General features: G+C 40.8%; 1 protein-coding gene across 6 annotated transcripts in view; it reads left to right on the top strand.

The window, feature by feature from the left end:
- CNOT1 (CCR4-NOT transcription complex subunit 1) overlaps nt 1-12,507 on the top strand; it is a 48,159-nt gene that overhangs the window by 2,251 nt on the left and 33,401 nt on the right. For 4 of the 6 annotated variants that reach the window (XM_075576566.1, XM_075576564.1, XM_075576565.1 and 1 more), the window contains exons 2-12: nt 3,781-4,039; nt 5,099-5,206; nt 5,866-5,964; nt 6,051-6,119; nt 6,196-6,250; nt 6,970-7,173; nt 7,564-7,732; nt 10,343-10,469; nt 10,568-10,678; nt 11,335-11,505; nt 11,659-11,786. In XM_075576566.1, the coding sequence (XP_075432681.1) occupies nt 3,938-4,039; nt 5,099-5,206; nt 5,866-5,964; nt 6,051-6,119; nt 6,196-6,250; nt 6,970-7,173; nt 7,564-7,732; nt 10,343-10,469; nt 10,568-10,678; nt 11,335-11,505; nt 11,659-11,786 (1,343 nt within the window). In that variant the 5' untranslated portion in view covers nt 3,781-3,937. Of the gene's footprint in view, nt 1-737; nt 830-1,761; nt 1,781-3,780; nt 4,040-5,098; nt 5,207-5,865; nt 5,965-6,050; nt 6,120-6,195; nt 6,251-6,969; nt 7,174-7,563; nt 7,733-10,342; nt 10,470-10,567; nt 10,679-11,334; nt 11,506-11,658; nt 11,787-12,507 lie in introns of those variants that run through there. The other 2 variants (XM_075576562.1, XM_075576563.1) reach the window with 2 other exon arrangements.

Below are 12,507 nucleotides of genomic sequence, written 5' to 3'. Positions count from 1 at the left end.
GACCAGTATAGTTATTTTATTGTTTTTACCCCACCATCTGTGCTGGAGGCCTTCTCACAGTCACCATTTTCAGTGACCAAGTGTTTTTTTTTTAATGGCACATTCCGTTATGGAAGGCATTATTTGCAATGTTTGTACTCCTACTGTTGAAATACCGATTTATTGGGGCTTCAGTAGTGTCCACCATACAAAACATTTAATTATGGGACTATTGAAGCCAAATGCAGACATTGGCTTGTCATGGCTCCACTTGTTCTGTCATTGTCAGTCATTATCTGAGATTGTCAGAAGCTCCATTATGTAGAAATAGGAGCGCACACTGCTTCTTACTAGTGTCATGGCTTAGACTTTTTTTCCCCTTTATTTTATACCCCTGAAATTTGCCTTCATGTGTTTATTCATTGTTGGCATAGTCCTTTCTGTTGCTTTATTTAGCAACCATTGCCTAATAATAGCATGTTCTTGTATAGCGCTGCTAGTTTTACACAGCGCTTTAGAGACATTTTGCAGGCACAGGTCCCTGCCCAGATGAGCTTACAATCTGTTTTAGTCCCTGAGGCACGGAGATAGTGACTTGCCCAAGGTCACAAGGGGGAATTGAACCAGGTTCTCCTGCTACAAACTCTGTGTGCCAGTCAGTGTCTTCACTCACTGAGCCAGTCCGAGACAAATATTCACAAGTCTAGTAAAAAAAAAATGGTCTGGTAGTGGTTTATTTTTATTTTCTTATATTAAAGATACCTGGTTAAGGATTACTACAATCGCCGGACATGCTGGCCTTTGAGGGATTTTAAAATGGTCACCACGATGCAGCTGTAATTGCCAGCCAGTAAGTCCTTTAGTCCAAGATGGCTGGGTATGCAGGAATCTGTACAGTTGCCATTTTGGAAGAGGGCAAACTCACTATTCCATAATAAAGTGGTGATATGTGCTGCTTTTTTTTCTCTGTGTGCCAGGAGGGCAACCTTATTTTGCAAAGAGGGCTCATTATTGTAATTTCTGTAACGAAAATATTAACTTTTAAAAAATTACAGATCTTTACCTAATACCATAGACGTGCCTGTGGTAAAAACAAATGCATGTAAGATGTTTACATAGATGTTTGAAATGAAGTCTATTTACTTTTTCTAGGTGTGGCAAACCTCTTCCAAAATAGTAACTATGAAATATACATTTTGGCCATGACTACTTAAGTAGTGTTGAGACCAGTCATGTTTGTGGGTGTGACTTTAATAGTAACATGCTTTAACTCTCAGTACTAGCTTGGCTTGTGTTGCATTGTTCTGCAGTGTTTATGGCCTTGGATCACTAAAGTTTTTTTTTTTTTTTTTTTTTTTTTTAAAGTTTCTTTCTGGTGTTTAAGCCTGCCAACTCCTCCCCCCCCCCCCCCACATATACTTTTCAATTTTCTTCACATATTGACTCCAGTAATATTTTTAAACTTTTTTTTAATTAATTTTTTTACCTTATTTTTCTTGGTCCATGCTTCATCTTCTGCAGTAGTGTACACCCCCCCCCCCCCCCCTAATTGTGCAATTAGCTGCTGGCTTGTTAGAGTTGAGTTTTAGGGAATGATTGTGTGAAACCAGGTGCCTTATTTATTTTTAATATAAATACGGTGACAAGTTGTTATATACTACATACCACAGAGCCAAGATAGTTGGTAATGTACTTTTGAATATTTATTTATATATATATTTTTTTTATTCCTTGCACAGAAGCCCAACTTGTGTTCGAAATTTTCCTGTGTATGAACCAATCCGTAATCGTGACATCATAGGTCAGTTACGCATTGGCTTGCTGGAAGGCTTTCTGTTCGATTGAAACTCTGGAAAATTGTATGTTGAAACTTATCATGAACCAGGATTTCCCAGTGGTAGGCCAAAACCAACTTGTTCAGACAGTGCTAAAAAATAATAATTTGGGGTTTATGCTTGGCTGCTTTAACATAGTTTGTAGCAAACACGAACAGTGTTAAAAAAAATATTTTAAAAATACAGATGGCATTAAAGCTGTGTCCTTCTACATATTAAATCCCAAATTTAACAAATTGTAGACCTGTATAATTTTGTTGCATTTTTGTATTCGAGCACAAGTAATTCATAAATTCATATTTGTACAAACAGGAATTACATAATTAAAAAACTCTTAAAAGGACGGCATCACTGCGTCTTCCTTTTTTTTTTTTTTTTTTTAAAGATTTGTTTGTATTGCATCTCAAAAGTAAAGTGGCTGCGCTCTTTCCCCTTACTGCCTGACCAGCTTGTTTCATTAATGCAGCTGCTCCGTTTGCCTGCTTTGCATACCTACCGTAACAGTTGCTAAATAAGTAATAATGCCACATAGAAACCCACCTGTTCTCCTCTTCTTTGCAGTAAATTGGTTTCTCCAGCGTTCTTTCGGTTCTAGATCGTATATTGAACTCTGAAGAACAAACTTCTTATTTTGCCATCACCCTTTCTGACATGGGATTTCCCATATTATGTAACAGGATTTGTCATCACCAATGGTTTGCTTTGCTGGCTTGTTCTACCCCATCTGTAGTCTCTATCCCATCAGGAGGAAATTGATGAAGCCAGCAGCTGTACATATGAATATTCCTATAATCTTTCATGCAGCCTCCCTTGCATTCAGACTAATTAGTGCTTGTGTTGATGTTCTTTGTTATATACTGATTTTACTAGTTTTTTTGGTAGTAAACATGATATTCTGCTTTAACTCCCTTTCTGTTGTGTGGTTGAAGGACCTTTCCAGCACAGGTTCTATAGTTTATGGAGAACATGGTTTGTTCCATGACGAGCAGTTTTTTAATTTTTTTTTTTTTTTTTTTTTTAGCATGAAACACATTTTCTTAGCACTGCTTGTTCCTGATATGGGTTACCTGGAAGAATAAATGCTTCTTTTTATACATTGCTTGTTAATCAGTTGTTTAAATTGTGCGCTTGTTTTTTTTTTTCCACGTTAGTAGTTTGACACTTGCCTCATGAATCACTGCACCTTACTTTTAATGAGATCTTTGGTAAACACCAATAGAAAAAGCAGCCCCAATGCTACATTTAGTATGACATTATATTTAGTTCATTAAGATATATTTTTATTTTTCTGTTCTCAGACGTATGGGTCATTTTAGTTAAAAAAATCTTTGGCCAAAACCTCAAGCCTGTAACCACGTCAAGGTAACCCCCCTATCAACAGGTCCTATACTACCTTGTGTATCTCTTCCAGTGCATAGAGAAGAGGAAACACAATAATGTAGCCAACAGCATGGAATGTGACATTTTTGCAGTGCCTAAGGGGTTAAAATCAAGAAGTGCTATGTATGAACTACAGTGCAGTTAAAATTGGTTTACCCAGAAGTGCCCTAATATATTGGGGGGGGGCGGGGGGGGGGTGGGGGAGAATACATTTTGTGAAATGTATACTTCCCATGCTTGTTAATTCAGCAAAGGTGCTCCACCTGCTTGTTCATGTTATAACAAACAAGAGAACATTGCCTTCTTATCCTCTAAGGTACAATTGCAAGTCAATGTAGTTGTAGTATCAAATATTTAATTGCATTTTCTAAGGCATATGATGCATATTAGTGTGACTCCTATGTTCACACCTCTCCAGCACCAAACGTACAACGGCTCGCCTAACTGCTTTGTTGCCGTAGGGCCTGCACCTCTGGGAGTGAATGGTTTAATATCACAGAAAGCTGATAACTTCTAAAATAAAAGATGTGATTCTTATTGGGAAGTATATAACGCCATCTAAAAGTTTGCTTTCATTCTTTTCCAGGTGCCATGTTTTTAGACCGTGAGAAGAATTGAGGATACGCTACACACACTTCAGAAATAGGTTAATTTCTTTTAACTAGCCTATTTCTGAAGTGACTAAAGGGGAATAATGGTGATTTTGCGCCGGGCCCGGCCGCCTGCTTCCGCCCCGACCAGCAATGAATCTTGACTCGCTCTCGCTGGCCTTGTCTCAAATCAGCTACCTTGTGGACAATTTGACTAAGAAAAACTACCGAGCCAGCCAGCTGGAAATACAACACGTAAGTTAGAAGGTGGCATTGAGCTGATCTGAAGTACAAGTTTTGGGTGCATGTGATTCTTGAATGTCAGCAACTGGCTGTCTCTTGGCACATCTTGGTGACTGCTCTGTTTTTCCTAATTGAGTTGTTCTTCTGCTGTCAAAGTCGTGTACAGTATTTGGCTTTTCCAGTGTCTTCAGTATCTCCTGGATGGGCTACATGTAGAAAGTAATGCAAGTCACCATAGTTGTCTACACCATCGAGATATGGAGTGCTTTGAAAAAGGCTTGGACTTTTTTTTTTTTTTTTTCAAATCTACTTAATTTTTTGGAACACAACCATGAAGAGTTCTGTTCCTGGCTGCAAAGGGAGTTGCAAAATATTGTAGATGAGTGTGTATTTAATAGCCATTATGCTGCAGAAGGGATGAGGCGTATTGGGGCTTTCAGAATAGCATTACCTGAATGGCTGCAAGTTTATGGATCAAACAAATGCGTTCAGTCCCATTAGTCTGTGGCTGGCACTTTGTAGCTCTCAAACATTTTATATCGGTTTAAAAAATAAATAAATACTGTTTAATAGGAAGCTGCAAACACTGATGTGGTTCCTATTGGCCTTTGAGATTTGATGGCCATTTTGTTTTCTCCTGGAGGGAGCATTGACACCTGTAAGTCTCTCTGGTAGTCTGGAGACTCCTGGTTCCAATGCTGTGGTGGAAAAGGAAATACAATTTGCATTTGTGTGGGATTGTTGCTTTAGATGCTTGGGTAAGCAGCGCGCTATACATTCTGATATGATTATCATTACTAAACTCTTGTAAACAGGCAGCCATCTTTAATATTGCTTATGGCATTGGAAGAAGCAGTTGCTAATTAACTTATTATTATTTTTTTTTTGCGTCTAAACATCTAGTTAAGAGTAATGTATTACTCCTACCTTGTTTGTTTTTTAGGGGAGGTTTTAAAGCTTTCCAAGTTGCTACTTGAGTCTTTGATTTAATTGTACTTAAAAATGAAAGGGCCGACCATTGTTTCCAACTCAAATGGCCAAAAATTAAGGTACTTTATTTTTATTTGCCAGATTGTGAATCGGCACGGCCCTGAGGCAGACAGGCACTTACTACGCTGTCTATTCTCACATGTGGATTTCAGTGGCGATGGTAAAAGCAGTGGCAAAGACTTTCATCAGGTAAGAATTGCTTTGGGTCCGCAATAGGAACAATGTACAGGCATACCCCGCATTAACATACGCAATGGGACCGGAGCATGTATGTAAAGCGAAAATGTACTTAAAGTGAAACATTACCTTTTTCCCCACTTATCGATGCATGTACTGTACTGCAATCGTCATATACGTGCATAACTGATGTAAATAACGCATGTGTAACATGCTCTATAGTCTCCTCGCTTGCGCACAGCTTCGGTACAGGTAGGGAGCCGGTATTGCTATTCAGGACGTGCTGACAGGCGCATGCGCGAGCTGCCGTTTGCCTATTGGGCGACATGTACTTACTCGCGAGTGTACTTAAAGTGAGTGTCCTTAAAGCGGGGTATGCCTGTATTTCACATGCTCACAAACTGATCTTTTAGTCATTGAACAGACTGGGTGTGTTGGCTGAATATTTAATCTTGCAATAGAACCTGAGGCAAAAGGACTACTTGTTGCAGCATTGGAGTAGTTGGGCTAAAGGCCTGGAATATTCCTTATTTAACTTTCTTGCTGTTAAAGCCAATTATTATGGCTCTCCTCTATATCCTCTTTTATAAATGCATATAGTTTTAGCCTGTATAGGGTACAAGTTAATCTCTGATTTTTGTTCATCACGTAAAACGCTTCTTTTCTCTCAGACACAGTTTCTGATTCAGGAGTGTGCATCTCTAATAACCAAGCCCAATTTCATCTCTACGCTCTCATACGCCATTGACAATCCATTGCACTATCAGAAGGTAGGTATTCTAACTTTTCTTCTAACGGCATTTTGCAAACTTGTTTTGAAAATGACTTGTGCTGATCTGTTTGTGTTCTATTTTAGAGCCTGAAGCCTTCTACCCACTTATTTGCCCAGCTGAGTAAAGTTTTGAAGCTGAGCAAGGTTCAAGAGGTGAGCATCTGACGGGTAGACATACTTATATTTCTGTTGTGTAAAAACCTCTGCAATAACCTGTTTTCTTTTTCAGGTTATCTTTGGCCTTGCTCTTCTGAACTCTTCCAACTGTGATTTACGGGGATTTGGTAAGTTTGAATTTTAAAAAAATTTTTTTTTTATAACGCAAGTCACGCAAATTGGTTTAGTTGCTGTTTTAAAAAAAATAGCTTTGGGTTCTAAAACTATGTGATTTGTGTGTGGTTTCCATACAGGTTACAATTGGTGTATGTTTCAAAAATGAATTATATTAACGGTATTAACAATAAGTGACATTTGCTTTAATGCTGGGGCAGCCGTTGTGCCAGGTAAATCAAAAAGCCTTCCTCTTTCTGTGGAGCTGACAGTGACGTGTGCACCTGCTGCAAAAGCACCTGCTTTTAAAATGACAAACTTGTATTTATGTGGGTTGGTGTTGTGCATCCGTTCTGGGCAGTGGGAATGAAGGCCTTCTCCACGGCGAAGTTCTTCTGCTTTCCCTTTGGCTCCATGAAAGGGGCGGGTACATTGCTGATCTTCGTCTCCAGCAGGACACTCCTGGTTGCTGTTGATACCCGGTTTTGCTCAGTTGATGGGAAGTATCCCTTATGGCAAAATGCACAAGTAGTTATAGTTGCTGATTTTTTTAACTTAATTTTGAGACTAATCAGATTGTTGGTTTGTTACAATACATATAAATACCATGGGGATAGCATGCTGTTGCAGTACTGGCCTGATCACATTTTGTCAATGCTCTAAAAGCAATTTACTCCTACTTGGCATCATATGCATGAGCTCAATGTAGTCACAGAACTCGCTTTCTTTTCAGCTGCTCAATCTGTCAAGCAGAAGCTCCCTGACCTTCTGCGCTCCTACGTCGACGTGGACGTTGGTGGCAGCCAAGAAGGTGGCTTCCAAGACATTGCCATAGAGGTCCTGCACCTCCTCCTCTCCAACCTCCTTTTTGGCCAGAAGGGAGCCTTCGGAGTTGGACAGGAGCAGATTGTTGCGTTTCTCAAGACCCTACGCAGAGGTAAGGGGTCGAGTAATGGTGAAAGGGAGTATGTGGCACTTGCTGATTACTTCTAAAACCGTAGATGACAGGAGTTGATTGCTTCCAATCAGATACCACATTGACATGGGGGAAACATTTTCATACTATTACAATGTATTTTTCTAAAACTACATCCCCCAAATACCAAAGAAATTAGGAGCAAGTCCACTGATGGAAGTACCACAGTAAGACTCTTACTTACAGGTAGCACCGTGGGCAACAGTAAAAACTGCTTAATCTAGCACAATAGCAGTATGTTTTATAACTGTACATATGGGTATGGTTGGCATTTGCCAGTCAGTGTTTGTGGGTTTTATTTATTAATTTGTTAGAATACATAATGTATAATAAACGTATGACTTTGATCAGATTTCCCCCAGGAACGCTGCCCGGTGGTGCTTGCACCACTGCTTTATCCTGAAAAACGGGACATCCTAATGGATCGGATCTTGTCTGATTCTGGGGGGATAGCTAAAACCATGATGGACAGCTCTCTGGCAGACTTCATGCAGGAGGTGGGCTATGGCTTCTGTGCAAGGTTAGTATCCAGAGTATGTCTGTCTTTTATTTGTATAGCCACGAGAAGGTGCAGGGGGCAAAAGCACTAAATCTATATTCAAAGAAAGGGAGGACACCTGTCAAAGTATTTGTATTTCAGTGTATATACACAAAGTGGCAATTGATAGACACGCTGTATACAAAAATTAAAAGAACTTGCATAGCTGACACACTTGCCTGAGAAGACAACTTTTCGGGTTATGGTCCTGTGTCGAGTCTATTTTATATTGCACTATTCGGGAACATGGCACTTCACAGCATAAATACAGGTGACATAACATAGTGGGAATAAGTGCTTTACACATAAGTAACATTAGAAAAAGTAGTCCCTGTCCCAAAGAGCTTACAATGAAAGTGGGGAGAACTTGGAGACAGTAGGAGGATGTTGTGTCAGCAAGGGGTCAAGGTTCGTGCATATAAGCTGTATCAGCCAGCAGAGCTACCCATATGCTTTTAGAGGTGGTTTTTAAAAGAAGTCTTAAAGGTGTAGAGGGTGCCAGTTGGATATTGGGGTGAAGGGCATTCCAGAGGTGTGGAGCAGTGATGGAGGGGGTTGGTTACAAAAGGGTAGACAGACAGGTGTGTAGTGAGAAATTGGGGCAGAGATGTAAGGAGTGGCAGAAGAATGGATGGCCCTAAAAGTGATCGTTTAATTGGAAGCCAGGTTAGGGATTTCAGCAGGCGACGCCGAGACAGATTTTAGGAGAGAGTAAAGTGATTCTAGCAGCAGCATTTAGTATAGATTGTCAGATGGGTGAGGCAGGAAGGCTGGACAGTAGAAGTTTACAATAGACTGAAGACCTGTGTTGGAGTTTTAGCAGAGGGACATAGGAAAAAGTTTCTTTGCTACAGAGCTAAAAAAAGACACATTTTAGCTATATTGTGAAGTAGTTAAATGTGATACCTAGGCAGCGTGCTTGTGATACTGGGTGTATGATTGTACTGACAACAGTAATGTAAAATGGGACAGTAGGGCCAGGTTTGAGGGGAAGTATGAGGAGCTCTGTCTTTTTTGTTAAGTTTGAGTCTGCGGAGAGACATTCAGACTTTGGAATTTGCAGCAGGTGTAAGGTCAGGTTAAAAGGTAAATTTGTCATTGGCATAGTTGTGAGGAGGTCTCAGGACACACCCGTGTGGGGTTCACTCTCAAATCTACAGGAGGTGTTTGCAAACAAGACACTGAAAGTACGATGGGAGAGGAAATCCAGGATAGAGCTCTTACGTATACCATGAGTATGGAGAATGTGAAGTGATCCACAGTATCAAAGGCTGCAGAGGTCAAGTAATATGACCAGTGCAATGACGTTTGTCTTTTACAGCATGGAGGTCATTAGTTATTTTAGTGAGGGCTGTTTCAGTGGAGTGAACAGTATGGAAACCATATTGTAGAGGATCAGTTGGTGAGAGAACACATGACGTTCAAGGAGTTTTGAGGCAGTAGGGAGACAGGGCTATATAATAGAAACAGGTAGGGTTCAAGCTTGTTTTTGAGCAAAGGTTACATGTTGCATGTTTTGAAGAGAAGGTACCAGAGTAGAGGAGAAGTTGAAAATGTGTCGGGATTAGAGTAGGAACAAGAGGTTTGAGGGCAAATGGTAGAGGGGAGAAGATCATTAGATACACGTCCTCTGTGACAGCAGACAAGGAGACAGGAGGAGAGTTGGGAAGAGGTATGTCTGCTGGTTATGGGAGCTCTGCATGACATGCGTTTATAGTAATGACTTGGGAGGTTTTAAAGCTGCATCCCAAGCTGTTTTCTTCAATCCTGGCTTCCCCCACTCTGGACAGAAATTACCTGCCAGACACATTGGCAGCTGGGTCGGGCCTTGCCCCAGCAGCCAATAGAAAGCCATGACACTGCAGCTTTCTATTGGTGTTTCTGTGACCATGTTTGCAGTCCGGCAGCGGTGTGGTTTTTTTTTTATTTATTTTTTTTGTATTATAAATAACTTCCAAAAAATTACTGCATGCTCATTTACATGTCTTGAGCCAGAATCTCTGGCTGCAGTGGAAAGCCTTATATGCAGAGGTAGTGGGCAAAGACAGATTTGCAGACCTGTCTGAGACGTGTGCTCATAAGTGGGTTTTTTTTCCACTGAAATACATTTATATGGAAAGCAAAGATTACAAAAATATTGAGTTGAAGGGGCAGTCCCACAGTGTTAAACAACTTATTTTTTTTACAAAGGTCAAAGTGTCTTGCTTTAAATTCAAACTAACAATGTTTTTACAAAGCACAAATGTGTTGATTATAATTGCTTTCCTACTATTGTGGGCGACCATATAACCTGTTGACAAAATCAATTACTACGAAGCACAATTTACTCCCTCTGAGGCCATCAGTAACTGCCAGTATTATACCCAACTTGATGCTCTTCATACAGTGCAACGGAAGTGCTCTGCCACACCAAGCGGGCGGGGCTTTCCCAAATAGTGTAGTACACCGCGACTTGTAGGCTTAACGTTTGCAATTGGTTCTTTAAACTGCAGGTTGACAGACTAATCTTGTATTTTATGGTCCAAGTATCTAACCAATGCGGATTTTAACCAGTCTGCCTAAAATACATTTGGCTCCTCTTGCACATTTCAGCGTGGAAGAATGCCGCAATATCATCGTTCAGTTTGGTGTTCGGGAAGTCACTGCTGTACAGGTTGCTAGAGTCCTTGGCATGATGGCCCGAACACACACAGGCCTGACTGATGGCATTCCCTTACAGGTGAGGAAGTCATATTGTACAGTGTATAATTTTGTTGTGGGTGAAAATCTAAATCTTGGGCCTCAGATTAATATACTGTATCCAATCTTTGTTTGCAGTCAATTTCTGCACCTGGCAGTGGGATCTGGAGCGATGGAAAGGATAAAAACGATGGTGTGCAGGCTCACACCTGGAATGTTGAAGTCCTAATAGATGTAGCCAAAGAGCTGGTAACTATCAAATTGATTGCTTCCCCCCCCCCTCTCCTTTATGGAACTTGATAACATGGTTGCAAAGTGTCCATGGTGACTTAGAAGAGGGCCCTGTTCAGTTCGTTTATTGCTCCGTTTTCCTGTGAAATGTCTACGTGTTAGACTGGCAACTGGTGTAGTATCTTGTTATATCATAGGAACACTAAAGGTCGGCTGTCATCTGTGACGTTTTAATGTTCGCTGATGGTTTACCCAGTTAATTTGTGGGTTTAGTTAGGCCATGAAACTTGTTTGTGCGTGAACAAACCTTACTGAAGGTGGTTCTAGGCTTGATAGTTTAAAAAAAAAAAAGAAAAAAAAAAAAAACCCCTGAGTAACTCTGCTTTGTGGTTACTACTAAGAAAACTAGTGACCTTAAAATACATCTTGCTAATGCACATGTTAGTGGTCTCTAGGTGTACACTAAGACAATACCTTGACACAACATACCCCATGAACCTATAAGATGAAGTAAAAAAAAAGACTTTCTTCATATTCAATTGATTGAAACCAACCTTTGGCTTGGAACACTTTCAGGGTCACAATTGAGCTGCTTAATGGGTGTATTTGAGTTCGATGCTTGAAATTTGACGTCTTAAAAGAAGAAACATGATTTATTTTTTTGATACTTGCAGAATCCCAGTCTGAACTTTAAAGAAGTAACATACGAGCTAGATCATCCAGGATTTCTAATCCGTGACAACAAAGGTCTTCAGACGGTGGTATATGGCATCCAGCGAGGCCTTGGCATGGAAGTCTTTCCGGTGGACCTTATCTACAGGCCTTGGAAACATGCAGAGGGCCAGGTATGTATGTATTGGACTTGCAGCAACAGGATTTTTACTGCCTATTTATTCTTTTCTCCTACTCCTTGTCTTTACGAATGAAGTACGGTTAGGTTAAAAGCTGGCGTCTTTGAGTTGAAACTGATTCTCACCTTTCTTGCACTCCTTTCACAGCTCTCCTTCATTCAGCATTCCCTAATGAACCCTGACATCTTCTGCTTTGCGGACTATCCCTGCCATGCAGTGACCACAGACATATTAAAGGCACCACCAGAGGATGACAATCGGGAAATTGCAACATGGTAATCACTTCTTGTATAAACTCTTTTATGACCTGGTTTTGTACATTGCTAATTTCCAACATTCAATAAGCCACTTCGATTTGTCTCATAGTACACAACTTGATTTATTGCTGCTTTTTTACAAAGAAGGAGTATTTTGATTTCCTTGTTGAGGGGGTGGGAGGCAGCACTTAAAGGCCCAACACTCTTCCCCACCACATTTAAATTAAATGCTGGGAGAGGGCTTTGGGCCTGTGTCCCTTACGTTGTTTCTGGCTTGTCTCCATTGCAAAGCGGCAATAAAATTGACATGGCAATGTGACGTCACATGACGTCAAACGCCTGAGATAAGTGCGGGCGGGGAGAAGAGCAGGCAAAGTTTGTGCACCCCTAGTTAACAATAACTGATTCATTAAGGCAGGGGGGCGCAAAATATTTTTTTTCTCCCTGCGCCCCCTGTCAGTTGTCACCTCACCCCCACTTGCGTCAACTTCGGTGTCATTTGATGCTGCGTTGGCATGGCAACGCATGTGGAGCCAAGGTAAGTAAAGGTTTAGATGCCCTGCAGCTCCCCCGGCACTTAATTTAAGTGCCTTCGTGAAACACGCGGGGCCTCTGTAAAGCGCGCGCCCCCCAGTTTGCACACCGCTGCATTAAGGCACTCAAGATAGATACATGAATTATAATATGGTCACAGTAATTCATGTCAAATGACTTGGCAAGACTGTTTGACCATGCCACC

Source organism: Ascaphus truei, chromosome 19 (genome assembly GCF_040206685.1).
Source record: "Ascaphus truei isolate aAscTru1 chromosome 19, aAscTru1.hap1, whole genome shotgun sequence".
In the NCBI taxonomy this organism is placed as follows: domain Eukaryota; kingdom Metazoa; phylum Chordata; class Amphibia; order Anura; family Ascaphidae; genus Ascaphus; species Ascaphus truei.
This window is presented reverse-complemented; position numbering and strand designations above follow the sequence as displayed.